Here is a 21,377-nt window from a genome sequence, read left to right as displayed (position 1 = left end):
GAGTTGCTTTTTGATACCCTCTGCCAACTCTGCACTTCCAGTAGCTGCACTTCCTTCACAGTTAGCACTTCTGGTCTTTATTCGTGAAAAGGACTGCTGGCTGAGTGAGGGGCCTTTTCTCCCAAGTCCCCTTCCCACATTGTGCTAAAGGGAAGGCTGCCCATACATGTAATGCTTGAGACCCATCATTATTAAGAGAGAGAGAGATTGTTTTGTCTATCTTTTGTACCAAGGACCTTGGACTGTAGTACATATGATCAACCATTCAGACCTCTGTCCTTAGGTATGGAAAGCCAGTGGTGTTTGACATGATGGAAGTGAACATGTTTGATGCCATGAAGAGGCAGTTGGAGGGAATAGAGTCTGGACTGGCAGAGGCAATTCTGAGCAAGCAGATACTGCAGAATGAAAGGTAAGAATTTGTGGGTATGGTAAACCCTATGATCTTCAATGGAGAAATGGCACCTCTTCCAACCAAACCCTATTCTCTCCCAGACTGGGGCCAAGGGAATGGCATATTCCTACACCCCATGTCAGCCCTGTCCCCTCCCAGCCTGGGAAGCCAGGGAGAAGGCCGAGTACCTCTACCCCAGACCCCTATTTCCCACCATTCTCAGATACTAATGTTATGAGGGCCAGGGCCAAATAAGTATCTAGCTGTAGATACCTAGGGGTGAGGGACTGGCACCTCCAGCCCTTTGGCCTTCTCCCCTTATAATTCTGGGGAAAGGCCAAAAGATTGCTGGAATATTTATCCTTTTCAAGCCCAGGGATGAGACTGTCACCTCAACCACCCCAACACTGGCCCGTAACAGTCCAGGGTAGGGTTTGAGAAATTCCTGCACCCTAAGTAAAGTTTTCTGCAAATGCCTCTCTTGATGCCCAATCAGGTGTGTGAATGGCACTATTCGATCAAGGCTGCCTTTGACTCTGAAACCTAACAATGACTTTTAAAATGTCAGCTTTGTTAATTGTTTTGTCACTGTACCAGAGACATCCAGTAAATGGGCTATCTCGTAATCATAAGTTCAAACCTCTGCCATGTCTCTTGAGTACCAAAACCACCAGCTTCCCTGTCTGGGTTTCCCGCCCCCCACACTCTGAACTCTGGGGTACAGATGTGGGGACCCGCATGAAAGACCCCCTACGTTTATATTCTACCAGCTTAGGTTAAAAACTTCCCCAAGGGACAAACTCCTTTCCTTGTCCTTGGACGGTATTGCTGCCACCACCAAGTGATTTACATGAAATTTCAGGGAAGGGTCACTTGGAATCCCTATCCCCCCAAAATATCCCCCCAAGCCCTTTCACCCCCTTTCCTGGGGAGGCTTGAGAATAATATACCAACTAATTGTATTAGCAATGCGAGTACAGACCAGACCCTTTGTCTTCAGGACACTGAAAATCAATCAGGTTCTTAAAAGAAGAACCTTATTTAAAAAGAAAAAAGTAAAAGAATCACACCTGCAAAATCAGGATGGAAGGTAACTTTACAGGGTAAATAAAAAGATTTAAAACATAGAGGATTCCGCTCTGGCTCAGCTTCACAGTTACAAAAACTGGAATAAAACTACCTCTGTGGCATAGGAAAATTCACAAGCTAAAACGAAAGATAACCTAACACATTTCCTTGCCTACTTACAATTTCTATGGTTTTAGATGGATTATTCCAGGTATATTTTCAGGAGATGTCGTACCTGCTTGGCTTCTCTCTCTGTCCGGAGAGGGAACAACCAAGAGAGAGCAAACAAAACCTTCCCCCTCCAGTTTTGAAAGTATCTTTTTTCCTCATTGGTCCTTCTAGTCAGGTGCCAACTAGTTTATTTGACCTACTTAACCCCTTACAGGTAAGGCGATTCAGTATAGCTGTCAAGGAGGGATTTTATGCTCCCCTTCTCTCTATATTTATGACATTCCCCTAATAGCTTATAGGATGTATTGTCAATGTTCTGGGTACAGGGAATATCATGGTCCTGATGTGTTGAACGGGCTCTATAAATATGTCAGACAAAAAAGAATGATCAGGGATGGTGAGCTGGTAATGGAAGATGATAGGAAAGCAGAGCTGCTCAATGCCTTCTTTGCTTCAGTCTTCACACACAAAAATAATGTGCCCAGACAACCAACGATGTTATCATAGACAATAAAGGGGAAGGGATGCAGATCAGGATAAGCAAAGAACATGTCAGCGGTCTTCTGACTAGTTTGAATGTATTATATAGTCAGCAGGGCCTGATGGTATTCACCCCAAGATGCTGAAGGAATTAACTGAAGAACTCTTGGAGCTGCTTGCAATAATATTTGCAAATTCTTCTTTGAGTGACGTCCCCTTGGGTGCTCCACTGTAGGTGCAACAGCACCTTTGCATCTGGAGTCAGAGATCTTCCATAGCACTGCCCGTCAGACCTCACATGCACACCTCCCCTCTCTCGCGTTATGCACGTGTCGTATATATAGCGCTGTGCGGTCCGACCACCCTCAGTTTCCTCTCTACCACCTGCAGTCTGGAACAGAACACTTAGCAGAGCCCACATTGTTATTTAGATAGTATCTTACCTGTTTTTCTTCTCATAGTTGTTAGTGCCTTACTTTCCCTTTTCTGTTTCTTCCTCCTAAAACAACAAAAAAGAAGTATTAGTTCGTTCTCCTGTTTTCCCTCCTTCCCCTCAGGGAAGCTACATCCTCATCCTTATGCCTGGTTCACCTGGGTATAAGTGGTGTGTCTCGTGCAAAGCCGCCTTCTCTATAACGGACGGCCACGCAAAGTGTATCTGCTGCCTAGGAGAGGGACACGTTCCTCAGAAGTGTTCCCATTGCCTGGGTTTGAAGCCGAGAGCCAGAAAGAACATGGACCTTAAACTCAAATTTAATTCTAGGGCTGTCAAGTGATTAAAAAAATTAATCACAGTTAATCGTGCTGTTAAACAATAATAGAATACCATTTTTATAAATATTTTTGGATGTTTTCTACATTTTCAAATATATTGATTTCAATTACAACACAGAATACAAAGTGTACAGTGATCACTTTATTTATTATAAATATTTGCACGGTAAAAATAAAATAGTATTTTTCAATTCAATTAATATAAGTTTTGTAGTGCAATCTCTTTATCATTAAAGTTGAACTTAGAAATGTAGAATTATGTACCAAAAATAACTGCATTCAAAAATAAAACGATGTAAAACTTTAGAGCCTACAAGTCCACTCAGTCCTACTTCTTGTTCAGCCAATCGCTCAGACAAACAAGTTTGATTACATTTGCAGGAGATAATGCTGCCCACTTCTTGTTTACAATGTCACCTGAAAGTGACAACAGGCGTTCGCATGGCATTGTTGTAGCTGGCGTTGCAAGATATTTATGTGTCAGATGCGCTAAAGATTCACATGTCCCTTCATGCTTCAACCACCATTCCAGAGGACATGCGACCATGCTGTGGAAGAAACGAACTCAGAGAGCTTTATTCAGGACATGCAAGGGAAGAACACAGCTGACAGAGAGCATCTCTGCCTCAGTTTCTTCAAAGTACAAGCAATATCACACAAGCATTTATACATTTTAGTGGCATGCATTAATTAAAAACATCTGCAGTTTGTTTGTTATGTCCTGCCCATTCCTGTATTTTCTCACTTCTGTTCTCAAAACGTCGCTATCTCAAGGCTGGGTCACACTGACTCTACTCTGCTGTCTTCCCACCCACTTCTGACGTGAGCCCTGCTTCTACAGGTCTCGCAATATTAAGCTAAGACTTAGCATGACAGTTGCTCTGTTTCTTACTACTGAGAGGCCTATATTTAAATCCTTTAACCCTGTTTCCACAATGCTGATGATGGGTTCTGCTTGATAACGATCCAAAGCAGTGCAGACCAATGCATGTTTATTTTCATCATCTGAGTCCAATGTCACCAGCAGAAGGTTGATTTTCTTTTTTGCTCGTTCGGGTTCTGTAGTTTCTGCATCAGAGTGTTGCTCTTTTAAGACTTCTGAAATCATGCTCCACGCCTCGTACCTCTCAGATTTTGGAAGGCACTTCAGATTCTTAAATCTTGGATCGAGTGCTGTAGCTATCTTTAGAAATCTCACACTGTTACCTTCTTTGCGTTTTGTCAAATCTGCAGTGAAAGTGTTCTTAAAACGAACAACATGCTGGGTCATCATCCGAGACTGCTATAACATGGAATATATGGCAGAATGCATGTAAAACACAGAGCAGGAAACATACAATTCTCCCCCAAGGAGTTCAGTCACAAATTTAATTAATGCATTTTTTTTAATGAGCATCATCAGCATGGAAGCATGTCCTCTGGAATGGTGGCCAAAGCATGAAGGGGCATATGAATGTTTAGCATATCTGGCACGTAAATACTTTGCAATGTCGGCTACAAAAGTGCCATGTCAACATCTGTTCTCACTTTCAGGTGACATTGTAAATAAGAAGCGGGCAGCATTATGTCCCGTAAATCTAAACAAACTTGAGTCAACATGAGTCAACAATGCAATGCTGCTGCAAAAAAAAACCAAATGCAATTTTGGGTTGCATTAACAGAGTTATAGCATGCAAGTCACAGGAGGTGATTGTAATGCTCTACTTGGCTCTGGTTAGACCTCAGCTGAAGTACTGTCTCCAGTTTTGGTCACAACTATATAGAAAGGATGTAGAGAAACTGGAAAGGATCCAGAGGTGAGTGACAAAGATGATCAAAGGGATGGAATTCAAGGCATACGAGCAACAGCTAAAGGAACTGGGTTTGTTTAGTTTAGAAAAGAGGAGACTGAGGAGGGATATGATAGCAGTCTTCAAATACTTGAAAGGCTGCTATAAAAAAGACAGGAAAAAAATTGTTCTCTTGGTGCAGAGGGCAGGATAAGAGGCAGTGGGTTCAAACTACAGCATAGCAGATTTAGATTAAACCTCAAGAAAAACTTCCTGTCTGTAGGAACAGTAGAGGTGTTAAACTGGGGGTGTTAAACTGGATCAGAGATTCTCAACCTTTCCAGGCTACTGTACCCCTTTCAGGAGTCTGATATGCCTTACATGCCCCAAATTTCACCTTTCAAAAACTACTTGCTTCTAAAATCAGACATAAACTTACAAAAGTGTGACAGCACACTATTACTGAAAAATTGCTTACTTTCGCATTTTTACCATATAATTATAAAATAAATCAATTGGAATATAAATATTGTACTTACATTTCAGTTTATAGTATATAGAGCAAAATAAACAAGTAATTGTATAAAATTTTAGTTTGTACTGACTTTGCTACTGCTTTTTATCTAGCCTGTTGTAAAACTAGGCAAATATCTAGGTGAGTTGATGTACCCCCTGGAAGACCTCTGAGTATCCCCAGGGGTACATGTACCCCTGGTTGAGAACCACTGGACTAGATGACCCTTGCAGTCCCTTTTAACCTTATGGTTCTATGATTCTATAATTCTCTGTCCTGCTACTCTTCCTCCTGGGGGTCTTCTCCTTATCCATACAATGCCCTACAATGTCCATATTGGGCTCCTTGGAGACGATAGAGGGAACATCCTTGTCAGGTGCCTGTCAGAGAGAGAGAGCGAGAGAGAGACTCAGAAGCAGACCCTCAGGATTCCTGTTGAGATTTATTACCATCCTAGAATACTCGAGGAGCTGACTGAGGAGATATCTGAGCCATTAGCAATTATTTTTGAAAAGTCATGGAAGACGGGAGAGATTCCAGATGACTGGAAAAGAGCAAATATAGTACCAATCTATAAAAAGGGAAATAAGGACAACCCAGGGAGTTACAGACAAGTCAGCTTAACTTCTGTACCCAGAAATATAATGGAGCAAATAATTAAGCAATCAGCAAATATCTAGAAGATAATGTGATAAGTAACAGTCAGCATGGATTTGTCAAGAACAAATCATGTCAAACCAACCTGATAGCCTTCTTTGACAGGGTAACAAGCCTTCATAAGTTGCTAGACATACTACACACCTCCAGACCCAATCACTCTCCTGATTAATGATGCCTTTTTGGAGCCTGTAAAAAACTGTATGGCAAACTCCTGCTACTCCTCCTCCCACGGCAACAAAGACTGAGATGTACTATATTCTCACTAAGGGAGCTGAATATCTGTATTCCCACCCAGAGTCAATCTCACTAGTCGTTTTTATGGCTAATGAGAGAACCAAGCAGCACCCCTCCCAAAATTACCCCATTTGAAAAAGACTCAAAGCATCTTGACCTCTTTGATGAAAAAAGCTAGTCTATGATTTTCTTAACTATAACAACATCACTGAATTTATTGACAAATTGCTGCAGGAACATGAAGCAACTTCAGGCTTCAGTGTCACTTGAGAGCAAGATCTTCATTGCAGGCTGCCTTAGATGCAGCAGATATCACTTTGTGCTTTACAGCGACTTCTGTAGTGATGCATCAGTCATGGTGGCTTCAATCTTTGGATATTCCAGGGAAAGTTCAAGCCACAGTGGAGAACCTTCCATTCCACAGACCTAATCTTTTGGGTGAAAAGATGGATGAGTTTCTTCACATTATCAGAATCCCACCCCACTTTCCGGTCTTTAAGCATTTACACTGCTGCAACAAAGAGAAAATACAGTAAATCTCAGTTTTACCCAGAGCAGAGAACAAGCCCCTTTTTACCCCCAGAGACCACCAATACCTCTAAGGACGTATCAGAGACTGCAGAAGAGAATACTGTCTGCTGCTACCAACTTCTCTTTGCAAGTGGTGTCCACCAGCAAGCATCCCTTTTGATGGGATTGTTGGGAGATGAAAACCAGCCATTCACCTGGATATAGCTACCTCTCCCTCCCAGATTCCTTTTGGGAATAGCCTTTTTCCCTAACGCAGAACATGGGCTGCAATAATGACAGGCAAGTGTGTGTTGGAAATCATCGTATGGTTATGCAATCCAATTCCACACAACCACTACCTTCTGCCACTCTCGCTGTCCCTTTCGACAGACCCCTCATGAGAGCCTTCTCACCCAGGAGAGGGATTCTCTCCTTCAACTAGGAATGATAAAAATTGTTCTGATATAACAGAGAGGGAAATGCTTTTACTTCAAATATTCCTCAGAGCCAAGAAGAAAGGAAGTTGGAGGGTTTCTTAGATCTCAAACAATTTTATTCGTCATCTGAGATTCAGGATAGTCACCTGAGCCTCCATAATGCTGTCGATAGATCTAGGAGACTGATTGTAGCTGTCAACCTCTAGGATGCATATTTTCACATTGAAATTAATCCTGCACACAAGAGATTTCTGAGAGTAGTCGTCAGTCTAAACCACTATCAATACTGAGTGTTACCTTTTGACTGTCGACCGCACTGAGGGTTTTTATTAAAGTGGTGGTGGTGATGTTCCTGTGTCAATAAGGGATAGCAGTCTTTACTTACCTAGACAACCAGCTCATAAAGGGAAAGTGTGATCAGAAAGTTAAAAGCTTGTTTCAAACATTTCTCCAACTTTTCATGTCTCTTGGTTTAAAGGTAAGAAAAGAAAAGCCTGTGTTATCTCCCAACACAGTATATAGAGTTTATTGCTGTGAGACTGGATTCCTGGACAGCCAGAGTGTGCTTAGCTGATGGCAGATTTCAAACTATGTCCATCTTTAACACTCAACTTCAAATGATTTCATGAACAACATTAAGGTTCTCTCGCAGACTGGTGAGCCACATGGCTTCATGCACTTTTGTGATATTGCATACTAGCTTGGTTCAGGACAGCATACACCTCAAGCAAACAGTCTATATATAACTTTAACACTTCCACAAAAGGTTCTTTCCTCTCTCAACTGGTGGAAAGACCCAGATGCACTTTGTATACAAGTTCCTTTTATTCCACCCCTTCTGAAAAGAACTACAGTGACAGATGCATCTCTTGTGGGTTAAAGAGCCCATCTAGACCATCATTTAGTTAAGGGCAAGTGTGGATTCCAAAGGAGTCACTCTTACACATCAATTTTCTGGAGCTCAGAGCAGAATCCAGTACATGCATGCACTTCTTACTGATGATGCAAAATAATTTCATTTGGGTAATGACAGACAATATGACTACAGTATTTTTCATAAACAAGGGGGAATTAGGTTGTCTCTTGTGTTCAGAAGCATTATGATTATGGAATAGGTGCATACACCACTGCATCAACCTGTCAGCAGATATACCTGTCAGGTTTTCACAGTGTATTAGCAGACAATTTTAGCAGACACTTCTCACCAGAACATGAGTGAGAGATTCAGAAGTCAGTGGGTCACTTTATCTTCCATAAGTGTTGGATATTTTGTTCCAGAGAGGGTCAGAGTCCAGGTTCTCTGGCAGATGCACTCCTGATCCCTTTGTCACAAAATGATGTATGCATATGCACTGATCCCATTACTTCCCAGAGTATTACAAAAAATCAAACAGGACAAAGCACTAGTTATCCTAGTGGCCCTTGTGTGACTGAGACAGTATTGGTTCCCAGAACATCTTCATTTGTTCACTTGACCTCTGATGCCAGACATCCTGTCTCAGAATGAGGGAGGGACTCATCATCCCAATCTGTCCTCCCTCCACCTGACTGGTTTTTGGGTGGATGTCAGAACTAGAAAGAATGTAGAATCATAGAGTCAGAGGAATGTGGGGCTTGAAGGAATCTCAAGGGGTCATCTAGTCATGTGAGACTGTGTCAAAAGCCTCATTAAAATCAAGACATATCAGATCTACTGCTTCCTGCCCTATCCACTAGGCCAGCAACCCTATCAAAGAAGAAAATTAGGTTGGCTTGGCATGTTTTAGTAGGAGTGTTGTAAGCAAGACATGAGAAGTAATTCTTCTGCTCTGCACTGATTAGGCCTCAACTGGAGTATTGTGTCCAGTTCTGGGCACCACATTTTAGGAAAGATGTGGACAAATTGGAGAAAGGCCAGAGAAGAGCAACAAAAATGATTAAAGGTCTAGAAAACATGACCTATGAGGAAAGATTGAAAAAAATTGGTTTGTTAAGTCTGGAGAAGAGAAGACTGAGAGGGGACATAACTGTTTTCAAGTACATAAAAGGTTGTTACAAGGAGAGAGAAAAATTGTTCTCCTCAACCTCTGAGGGTAGGACAAGAAGCAATGGGCTTAAATTGCAGCAAGGACAGTTTAGGTTGGACATTAGGAAAAACTTCCTAACTGTCAGGGTAGCTAAGCACTGAAATAAATTCCCTAGGGAGGCTATGGAATCTCCTTCATTGGAGATTGTTAAGACTAGGTCAGACAAACACCTGTCAGGAATAGTCTAGATAATACTTATTCCTGCCATGAGTGCAGGGGACTGGACTAGATGACCTCTCGAGGTCCCTTTCAGTCCTAAAAATCTATGATTTATTCTTGATGAATCCTTGATGGTTATTACTTATCACCTAGGAGTATGACTGGTCAGAGCTCCGGTATGAAACTGCAGAAAAACCTGAGAGTCTCTGGATTAAGGTTAGAAGTGTGAGCAACAAGGGTGATGTCGTGGTGGGAGTCTGCTATAGACCACCAGACCAGGGGGATGAGGTGGACGAGGGTTTCTTCCAGCAACTAGCAGAAATTACTAGATCGCAGGCCCTGGTTCTCATGGGAGACTTTAATCACCCCGATATCTGCTGGGAGAGCAATACAGCAGTACACAGACAATCCAGGAAGTTTTTGGAAAGTGTAGGGGACAATTTCCTGGTGCAAGTGCTGGAGGAACCAACAAAGGGCCGAGCTCTTCTAGACCTGCTGCTCACAAACCGGGAAGAATTAGTAGGGGAAGCAAAAGTGGATGGGAACCTGGGAGGCAGTGACCATGAGATGGTTGAGTTCAGGATCCTGACACAAGGAAGAAAGGAGAGCAGCAGAATACGGACCCTGGACTTCAGAAAAGCAGACTTTGACTCCCTCAGGGAATTGATGGGCAGGATCCCCTGGGAGAATAACATGAGGGGGAAAGGAGTCCAGGAGAGCTGGCTGTATTTTCAAGAATCCTTATTGAGGTTGCAGGAAAACACCATCCCGATGTGTAGAAAGAATAGTAAATATGGCAGGTGACCAGCTTGGCTAAACAGTGAAATCCTTGCTGATCTTAAACACAAAAAAGAAGCTTACAAGAAGTGGAAGATTGGACAAATGACCAAGGAGGAAAGAAAGATATTGCTCAGGCATGCAGGAGTGAAATCTGGAAGGCCAAATTACACTTGGAGTTGCAGCTAGCGAGAGATGTTAAGAGTAACAAGGAGGGTTTCTTCAGGTATGTTAACAACAAGAAGAAAGTCAAGGAAAGTGTGGGCCCCTTACTGAATGAGGGAGGCAACCTAGTGACAGAGGATGTGGAAAAAGCTAATGTACTCAATGACTTTTTTGCCTCTGTCTTCACGAACAAGGTCAGCTCCCAGACTGCTGCACTGGGCAGCACAGTATGGGGAGAAGGTGAGCAGCCCTCTGTGGAGAAAGAAGTGGTTCAGGACTATTTAGAAAAACTCAATGAGCACAAGTCCATAGGCCAGATGCGCTGCATCCGAGGGTGCTAAAGGAGTTGGCGGATGTGATTGCAGAGCCATTGGCCATTATCTTTGAAAACTCATGGCGATCCGGGGAGGTCCCAGATGACTGGAAAAAGGCTAATGTAGTGCCCATCTTTTAAAAAGGGAAGGAGGAGGATCCGGGGAACTACAGGCCAGTCAGCCTCACCTCAGTCCCTGGAAAAATCATGGAGCAGGTCCTCAAGGAATCAATTCTGAAGCACTTAGAGGAGAGGAAAGTGATCAGGAACAGTCAGCATGGATTCATCAAGGGCAAGTCATGCCTGAGTAACCTAATTGCCTTCTATGAGGAGATAACCGGGTCTATGGATGAGGGGAAAGAAGTGGATGTGTTATTCCTTGACTTTAGCAAAGCTTTTGATATGGTCTCCCACAGTATTCTTGCCAGCAAGTTAAAGAAATATGGGCTGGATGAATGGACTATAAGGGTATGTCTACACTATGAAATTAGGTCGAATTTATAGAAGCCGGTTTTATAGAAATCGGTTTTATACAGTCGATTGTGTGTGTCCCCACAAAATGCTCTAAATGCATTGTCAGCGGACCGCGTCCACAGTACCGAGGCTAGCGTCGACTTCCGGAGCGTTGCACTGTGGGTAGCTATCCCACAGTTCCCACAGTCTCTGCCGCCCATTGGAATTCTGGGTTGAGATCCCAATGCCTGATGATGCAAAAACAGTGTCCCGGGGGGTTCTGGGTACATGTCGTCAGGCCCCTCCCCTCCGTCAGAGCAACGGCAGACAATCGATTCGCACCTTTTTACCTGGGTTACCTGTGCAGACAACATACCACGGCAAGCAGGGAGCCCGCTCAGCTCAGCTCACCGTCACCATATGTCATCTGGGTGCTGGCAGATGTGGGGCTGCATTGCTATACAGCAGCAGCTCCTTGCCTTTTGGCACTGGATGGTGTATTACGATTGGTATCCATCATCGTCATATTCCTCAGTGAGTTCGGTCAGAGGCACCTGGGCAGACATGTTTTGTCTCCTGGAGACTCAGTCCTGCCGGCAGTCCTATTAAACCGTCTTGACGATGATGGCTAGCAGTCGTAATACAGCATTTTCTGCCAAGCACCCAGAAGATGCCGATGGCTATCAGTCATGCTGCACCGTCTGCTGCCAGCTTAAGATGTAAAAAATAGATGGACCAGATTTGTTCTGTATTCATTTGCTTCCCCCTCCCTCCGTGAAATCAATGGCCTGCTAAACTCAGGGTTTTGAGTTCAATCTTTGGGGGGGCCATTCTGTGTGACAGTTGTTTGTGTTTCTCCCTGATGCTCAGCCACCTTTGTTGATTTTAATTCCCTGTAAGCCATGTCGTCACTCGCCCCTCCCTCCCTCCCTCCGTCAGACAATAGTTTCACGCGTTGTCCTGGAGTATATGCAGAGCCAGAACATGCCAAAGCAAAACCAGGCGAGGAGGCGATTGCAGCGCGGCGACGAGAGTGATGAGGAAATTGACATGGACATAGACCTCTCACAAAGTACAGGCCCCAGCAATGTGCAAATCATGGTGTTACTGGGGCAGGTTCATGCCGTGGAATGCCGATTCTGGGCCCGGGAAACAAGCACAGACTGGTGGGACCGCATCGTGTTGCAGGTGTGGGACGATTCCCAGTGGCTGCGAAACTTTCGCATGCGTAAGGGCACTTTCATGGAACTTTGTGACTTGCTTTCCCCTGCCCTGAAGCGCCAGAATACCAGGATGAGAGCAGCCCTCACAGTTGAGAAGCGAGTGGCGATAGCCCTGTGGAAGCTTGCAACGCCAGACAGCTACCGGTCAGTCGGGAATCAATTTGGAGTGGGCAAATCTACTGTGGGGGCTGCTGTGATCCAAGTAGCCAACGCAATCAAAGACCTGGTGATATCAAGGGTAGTGACTCTAGGAAATGTGCAGGTCATAGTGGATGGCTTTGCTGCAATGGGATTCCCAAACTGTGGTGGGGCGATAGACGGAACCCATATCCCTATCTTGTCACCGGAGCACCAAGCCACCGAGTACATAAACCGCATGGGGTACTTTTCAATGCTGCTGCAAGCCCTGGTGGATCACAAGGGACGTTTCACTAACATCAACGTGGGATGGCCGGGAAAGGTACATGATGCTCGCGTCTTCAGGAACGCTGGTCTGTTTCAAAAGCTGGAAGAAGGGACTTTCTTCCCGGACCAGAAAATAACGATTGGGGATGTTGAAATGCCTATCATTATCCTTGGGGACCCAGCCTACCCCTTAATGCCATGGCTCATGAAGCCGTACACAGGCAGCCTGGACAGTAGTCAGGACCTGTTCAACTATAGGCTGAGCAAGTGCCGAATGGTGGTAGAATGTGCATTTGGACGTTTAAAAGTGCGCTGGCGCAGTTTACTGACTCGGATAGAACTCAGCGAAGCCAATATTCCAATTGTTATTGCTGCTTGCTGTGCGCTCCAAAATATCTGTGAGAGTAAGGGGGAGACATTTATGGCGGGGTGGGAGGTTGAGGCAAATCGCCTGGCCGCTGATTACGCGCAGCCAGACACCAGGGCGGTTAGAAGAGTACAGCAGGGTGCGGTGCGCATCAGAGAAGCTTTGAAAACCAGTTTTGTGACTGGCCAGGCTACGGTGTGAAACTTCTGTTTGTTTGTTTCTCCTTGATGAACCCTCAGCGCCCCCCCCTCCCCGTTCACTCTACTTCCCTGTAAACTAACCACTCTCCCGTCCCCCCTTCGAGCACCGCTTGCAGAGGCAATAAAGTCATTGTTACTTCACATTCATGCATTCTTTATTAATTCATCACACAACTAGGGGGATAACTGCCAAGGTAGCCCAGGAGGGGTGGGGGAGGAGGGAAGGAAAAGGACACACTGCAGTTTAAAACTTTAACACTTATTGAAGGCCAGCCTTCTGATGCTTGGGCAATCATCTGGGGTGGAGTGACTGGCTGGCCGGAGGCCCCCCCCCACTGTGTTCTTGGGCATCTGGGTGAGGAGGCTATGGAACTTGGGCTCCATGTCTAGTTGGCAGCCAGTTTCAAGCAGAGTGCCCCAAGGGTCGGTCCAGGGGCCAGTTTTGTTCAATATCTTCATTAATGATCTGGAGGATGGCGTGGACTGCACTCTCAGCAAGTTTGCAGATGACACTAAACTGGGAGGAGTGGTAGATACGCGGGAGGGTAGGGATAGGATGCAGAGGGACCTAGACAAATTAGAGGATTGGGCCAAAAGAAACCTGATGAGGTTCAACAAGGACAAGTGCAGAGTCCTGCACTTAGGACAGAAGAATCCCATTTACTGTTACAGACTAGGGACCGAGTGGCTAGGCAGCAGTTCTGCAGAAAAGGACCTAGGGGTTACAGTGGACGAGAAGCTGGATATGAGTCAACAGTGTGCCCTTGTTGCCAAGAAGGCTAACGGCATTTTGGGCTGTATAAGTAGGGGCATTGCCAGCAGATCGAGGGACGTGAACATTCCCCTCTATTTGACATTGGTGAGGCCTCACCTGGAGTACTGTGTCCAGCTTTGGGCCCCACACTACAAGAAGGATGTGGAAAAATTGGAAAGAGTCCAGCGGAGGGTAATAAAAATGATTAGGGGGCTGGAGCACATGACTTATGAGGAGAGGCTGAGGGAACTGAGATTGTTTCGTCTGCAGAAGAGAAGAATAAGGGGGGATTTGATAGCTGTTTTCAACTACCTGAAAGGGGGTTCCAAAGAGGATGGATCTAGACTGTTCTCAGTGGTACCAGATGACAGAACAAGGAGTAATGGTCTCAAGTTGAAGTGGGGGAGGTTTAGGTTGGATATTAGGAAAAACTTTTTCACTAGGAGGGTGGAGAAGCACTGGAAAGGGTTACCTAGGGAGGTGGTGGAATCTCCTTCCTTAGAGGTTTTTAAGGTCAGGCTTGACAAAGCCCTGGCTGGGATGATTTAGTTGAGAATTGGTCCTGCTTTGAGCAGGGGGTTGGACTAGATACCTCCTGAGGTCCCTTCCAACCCTGATATTCTATGATTCTATGATTTTATGATTGCCTTGAAGTTAGGCTGACTGATTTATAATTCCCTCAGTCCTCTTTGTTTCTCTTTTTAATATAGGTACTATGTTTGCCTTCTTCAGTCCTCTGGAACCTCACCCATCCTGTATGAGTTATCAAAGATAATTGCTAATGATTCAGAGATTGCTTCAGCTAGTTCCTTAAGTACTCTAGGGTGAATTTCATCAGGCCGTGCCAACCTGAATACATCTCACTTATCTTAGTTTGTATCTGCGAAGAGCATATTATCCTGATAATTAGTAGAAAGGATCCATAAGGAAAATGTACAGTTTAAAGTGGAAAAGATTTGTTTCTTGGTGTGACCATCATGAACTTCTACCATTACAGTATCAACTACCTGACATTTTGGGCTATATACTTTCACTGAAGAACTCTGGTCTCTCACTCTGTTTTCTCAGGGTACTCTTGGTGGTCATTAGTGCCTTCCACCCATATATAGTCATTCTTCAGTATTTTCCCATCCTACCACATCTAGATTTCTAAGGGTATTTCCACTTGTTGTAGAATATGGGACCTTCGTTTACTATTAACAGATCTTACAGCATCAGCCTTCAAACCACTGGCTTCATGTCCTTTCCTTCACCTATCAGTGAATACTGTCTTTCTTGTAGTAACAATATCAGCAAGAAAAGTGGGAGGGTTAAGAGCTCTTATGATTGACCATCCTTGTATAGTTTTTCTCCAAGACAACGTCTCCCTCAGGCCACACCCTAAGCTCATATCCAAGATTGTGTCTGAATTCCATCTAAATCAGATTATCCTTTTACCCAGATTGTCTGAATCCTCACACTAATAGGGATGAGGCCAGGTTATATACTTTAGATGTTTGGAGAGCTTTAGTCCTTTACCTCCAGAGAACAAAACCATTTAGATCCTCCCTGAGACTTAGTTTCATTCGCTGAGAGAACGAAAGATTCACATAGGGACAAGCATTTGAAGAAGAAAGAAAAGTTACTTCTCTGGACAGTAATTGGAAGAAGCAGGGATCCTCAATCCAGACCTTACAAGGCGGCCAGACACAGAAATAGACCATCTTGACAATGCCAGACACAACTACAACAAGCAGCGTCCCAACCATCAGGAAACAAACCACAGTTTTGAAGGCTTGGTCACCTTAACACCAGCACCTACCTGCCTATTTGGTCACTGTCTACAGCGTTTTTACCAAGCTTGGGAGCATATTACACAAGACTATTGGGTCTTAGAAATAGTTCAGTTGTGCTATTCCATCCCTTTTACTTCTTGCCCCCCTACCCCCTACCTCTGCAGGGACCCTTCTCACGAGCACCTTCTAAGACTGGAAGTAGATCATCTACTACAGCTAGGTGCCATGGAACCAATACTAACACAATAGAGAGGGAAAGATTTTTATTCCCACTATTTCCTGACTCAGAAGAAAAGTGGTGGATGGTGACCAATACTAGACCTACAAAAACTCAACAAATTTGTATGCTCCCAAAAATTCAAGATGGTGACCTTAGGCACAATAATCCCAGCGCTGGAACAGGGGAACTGGTTTTGAGCCCTCAACCTACAAGATACATATTTCCACATCTTAATACATCCAACTCACAGCCGATTCCTCCGATTCACAGTGGAACACGACCACTTCCAATACAGAGTGCTCCCATTTGGACTGCAGTAGTCTCAGCCCACCTGCGCGAACAAGGAATTATATTTTTCCCATACCTAGACAATTGCCTTATCAAAGGACACTCGTACACAGAGGCATAAACAATCACATGACTGACCATCAACCTCTTCATAAGACTGGGGTTGCAAATAAACGTTCAGAAATCCACATTGACACCCACACAGCAACTGGAATTCATCGGGGCACACCTAGACTCAATTCAAGACAGAGCCTCATGCCAGCTTCCTAGCCATCAAACATCTCATAGACACCATCTCCATCTGTCCACGAATCAAGGCACGCCAGATTACACATGCGGTGTCTTCAGGGCTGGCAGCGTTCAGTATACAAACTCACCAAATGCAGCCTCAACATTATGGTAACACCAGCGACCAAGGTTTTTAGCATCCCTACAATGGTGGAAAAGACCGGAGAACATCTACGTAGGTGTTCCCTTTCACCACAGACCTCCTTCAATCATAATCACAACAGACGCCTCCCTACTGGGCTGAGGGGCACACCTTGACTACCACATGACACAAGGCAGGTGGACGACATTGGAAGCGTGCCTTCACATAAATTTGCTAGAACTCAGAGCAATAAGTTACACCTGTCTTCAGTTCCTACCACTCATAAGAAACAAATGAATTTGAGCGATGACAGACAATGTTGCATACATGTTCTACATCAACAGACAAGGGCGGGGGCTGATCCCATTCCCTAGGCATTGAAGCCATGAGACTATGGAACTGGTGTATCCAGCAGCACATCGACAGCTCAGCTTCTTACTTACCAGGATGCCAAAACACCGCTGCCAACACACTAAGCGGATGGTTTTCACAGGAGACCACAAATGCCCGCTACGCAAGACCAGGGACGACAAAGCCACGAACATCTTGATTGCCCTAGCATGGCCCAGACAGACCTGGTACCCTTAGTTGCTGTGTATGTCAAATCATCCTCCACGAACTCTTCCAATGAGGACAGACCTCCTCTCACAGGCCGACGGTCAGATCCTCCATCCACAACTGGTGAAGCTCCATCTGAAAGCATGGCTCGCCCATGGTTCCAATTACACAAGTTAACCTGTTCGGAGCAGGCAGTGGCGGATTTAGAGTTAGTGGGGCCCTGTGTGCAGCTTCATTCTCCCCATCCCCCGGGACCCAGCCAAGAAAAAGAACATTCTCTCTTATCTCCCCCCTGTTTTTCATTATTTTTTTCCCTTCATCCTCCCCCTATATTATAAGTAAGGGGAAGTAAATGATAATGAAGTGAGGTACCTGATTTGGGCAGGTGGTTGGGGTGCAGGAGAAAGTGCGGGGGGCGGGCACTCGGAGGAAGTTTGGCTGCTGGGTGCAGGCTCTGGGTGGGGGTTCGGGCGTAGGAGGAAGGGTGAGGGTTCTGGGAGGGAGTTTGGGTGCGGGGCTGGGGTGCAAGAGGGGAGAAGGGGGGGCGGCGCTTACCTTGGGCAGTGCGGTTACCAAAGCAACCGGCATACACACCCCTCTGGCAGCGGCTCCTAGGAGGGGAGGGCAGGGGGTCTCCATGCACCGCTGCCTGCAAGCACTGCCCCCACGGCTCCCATTGGCTGCAGTTCCCGGCCAATGGGAGCTGCGGAGTCGGCGCTCAGGGTGGGGGCAGTGCACGGAGACACACACCCCTGGGTGCCGCAGGGACATGCTGGCCGCTTCCGGGAGCAAAGCGGCACGGAGAGAGGGAGGCAGAGCGGGCAGGGAACCACCTTAGTCCTGCTGCTGGCACATCTCTGCGCACCCCTTACAGGGAGGGGGGCAGCGGGTCTCCGTGTGCTGCCTGGGGTGGGGGCAGTTCGCGGAGCTACCTTCCCCTCTTGCCAGGGGCACGCAGAGATATGCCAACAGCCGGACACTTCCGGGAGCAGCGTGGGGCCACCAGCCCTGGCGAGCCCTGCTGCGCCGCCGGCTGGGACTCAGGGGCAGGCTGTCAGATATTTGTCCTGCATTTTGGGGGCCCCCCTGTTCTTGGGGGCCCCGTGCCACCACATGGTTTGTTTCATGGTAAATCTGCTCTTGGGAGCAGGTCAAACACGTGTTATTGAATAGCAGACGTGATTCCACATGCAATACTTACCTACAGAAGTGGAAACGTTTTTCCACAAGGTGCCTACATAAAAAACTTACTCCCTGAACTACACCTCTTCCAATGGCGCTAGACTACCTTGTAGAGCTAAAGAACTCAGAGTTATTGTCAGGGTTCTCTCCCCACTCTGAACTCTGGGGTACAGTTGTGGGGACCCGCATGAAAGACCCCTTCAGCTTATATTCCACCAGTTTAGGTTAAAAACTTCCCCAAGATACAAATTCCTTTCCTTGTCCTTGGACGGTATTGCTTCCACCACCAAGTGATTTAAACAAACATTCAGGGAGGGACCACTTGGAGCCCTATCCCCCCCAAAAATATCCCCCCAAGCCGCTTCACCCCCTTTCCTGGGGGGGCTTGAGAATAATATACCAACCAATAGGTTAACGAAGTGAGCACAGACCGAATCCCTGGTTTTTAGGACACTGAAAATCAATCAGGTTCTTACAAGAAGTATTTTATTAAAAAAAAAAAGAGTAAAAGAATCACACCTGCAAAATCAGGATCGAAGATAACGTTACAGGGTAAATAAAGAGATTTAAAACACAGAGGATTCCCCTCTATGCTCAACTTCAAAGTTACAAAAACAGGAATACACTCCCTCTTAGTATAGGGAAAATTCACAAGCGAAAACAAAAGATAATCTAACGCATTTCCTTGCTACTACTTACAATTTTTGTAATTGTTAGATGTATTAGTTCAGGATCTTTTTAGGAGCTGGGTTACCTGCTTGGTCTCTCTCTTTGTCCCAAGAGGGAGCCAACAAATAGAGCACAAACAAAACCTTCCCCTCCCACAGCTTTGAAAGTATTTTCTTTCCCCATTGGTCCTTCTGGTCAGGTGCCAACTAGGTTAATTGAACTGATTAACCTCTTACAGGTAAGTGATTCTGTTTCTCTGGCCAGAGGGATTTATGTTACTGCATACATAAAGGTTGTTACCCTTCCCTTTGTATTTATGACAGTTATCATTAAGCTTTATCAATGTACCGCTCGCGACGATTAACACCTTCAATGACAAAATCAACGGATTCTCAATGTTTACACATCCACCTACAAAATGCTTCCTTGCGGGACTCCAGAGCCTTTACTCTGAAGTGCACCCTCCCACGCCCACGTGGGATCTGAACTTAGTCCTCAGGGGACTCATGAGACCCCCCCCTTCAAACCCCTAGCTATCTGCTTCTTACTACACGTCACAGAAGGTAGCATTCCTCGTTGCCATCACATCATTTAGAAGGGTGAGTGAGATTAGCGCACTGATGGCCAGTCCACCATACATGATTCTCTTCAAGGATAAAGTCACACTGTGACCTCACCCTAAATTCCGTCCGAAAGTGACGTCCACCTTCCACACTAACCAGCTTATCCCTCTCCCTACATTCTACCCTAAACCCCATAAATCTCACAGGAGGCTTCATTACACACTCTTGATGTTAGGAGGGCCATAGCCTTCTACTCAGACAGGACTAAACCTTTTTGTAAATCACCAAGACTGTTCTTTTCGACAACTGAACACTCCAAGGGTGATGCAATATCCACGCAATGACTTTCCAAGTGGATATCAGACTGTATCCGATCATGCTATCAAGCCCATGACATAGAACTCCCTGCTGGGGTCAGGTCCCACTCTACTCGAGCCATGTCAACATCTGTGGCATTCCTGCATAACATATCCATTCTGGATATCTGCAAAACCGCCACATGGGCGTCAGAACATACTTTTGTCAAGCACTATGCCATTACACAGGACTCCAGGGCAGATGCCATATTAGGCCTTACTGGCCTTTCCGCTGCAACTATGCACATAACTCCAAAGTCCCCCCCTACCATAGTGGGGACTGCTCTACAGTCACCTGAAGTGGAACACCCACAGGGCCATCACTCGAAGAAGAGAGGGTTACTCACCTTGTGCCGTAACTGAGGTTCTTTGAGCTGTGTCCCTGCTCTTCCCCTCTACTTTGGAGTTTGACACAAGGACTCTATGGTAGAGAAGGAACTGAAAGGGTTGGACCATGCGCAAGCTGAAGCAACTCCAATGGCATGCGTGGCCCGACTGGTACCGAAAATCTCCGCTCAACTGTGCCGGGACGCACCGTCACCTGAAGTGAAGTGGAGCACACACCGCAACACACATCTCGAAGAACCTCAGTTACTGCACAAGGTGAGTAACCCTTTCTTCTGCTTTACCAAGCCCTCCTCGGAACCAAAACAGGATGGAAGTCCCAAGATGATTCTCCATACAGGGATTACTGAAAGCCACTACAAGATCATAGACACTGAGACTACCTAGGAAGGCCCTGGCATCAAGGAGTCATTAGCACTGATGCTCTGGATTGCTGTGTATTTCACAGTGGCACTAATCCAGAACAGGACCTAAAAAAGTCATGGTCCTGGCTCAGAACTGGAAGTTAATTAAAATTGGAGGTTGGTAGCGCAGAACCCAGCAATAGTTTAATAAAATTCTCTTCTAAGAGGCCCTGCCCACATATGGGTCAGTCAGAGCTTTGAGGCCCTGACTCCACATCTGTGCTTGGCTGCTAGTGCTAATTTTTATAGCGCCCCTCCCCCCGAATTGTGCTGGATCTTGGCTTTACAGAGCCAGGTCTTCTGGAGTGGGACCAGAGAGCTAGTCTGGGCACACAGCCAGACTTGTTAGATCAACCTAGCCAGACCCAAGGCTCTTGAAGGTGAATGGATGCTGAAATCAATGCTGGATTTGCAGGTGGCCAGACTTACTCCACTAGGGCTGAAGAGCCTCTCCCAGTGTGTGGCACTGAGTCGGCCCGCCAGTATCTGTGGGACAATCCTTTAAGTTGATGCTGAGCTTGCCCAGTGCCAACCATTGACAACTTTTGCCTCCCGACATTGGGGGGGGGGCACAATCTAAAGGGGAGGACACGTGACTGCCCCACCTGCGTCCCCAGCAACTCCCCACCTTGTGCCCAGCCCAGGGCTGCCAGGCTTCCCCCACCCCACCAGCGTTACCCGGGGGTGGGGGGTGTTGTCCTCATAGATTCATAGATTCTAGGACTGGAAGGGACCTCGAGAGGTCATCGAGTCC

At 45.8% G+C, this 21,377-nt stretch overlaps 1 protein-coding gene across 1 annotated transcript in view; it reads left to right on the top strand.

Moving 5' to 3' along the window:
* IQANK1 (IQ motif and ankyrin repeat containing 1) overlaps window positions 1-21,377 on the top strand; it is a 121,937-nt gene that overhangs the window by 94,260 nt on the left and 6,300 nt on the right. Inside the window, exon 15 of the mRNA XM_026657695.1 lies at window positions 284-412. Coding sequence (XP_026513480.1) covers window positions 284-412 — 129 coding nt within the window. The remainder of the gene's footprint in view (window positions 1-283; window positions 413-21,377) is intronic.

This window comes from Terrapene carolina, unplaced genomic scaffold (genome assembly GCF_002925995.2).
Source record: "Terrapene carolina triunguis isolate 2854851 unplaced genomic scaffold, T_m_triunguis-2.0 Scaffold268, whole genome shotgun sequence".
Taxonomy (NCBI): domain Eukaryota; kingdom Metazoa; phylum Chordata; order Testudines; family Emydidae; genus Terrapene; species Terrapene triunguis.
This window is presented reverse-complemented; position numbering and strand designations above follow the sequence as displayed.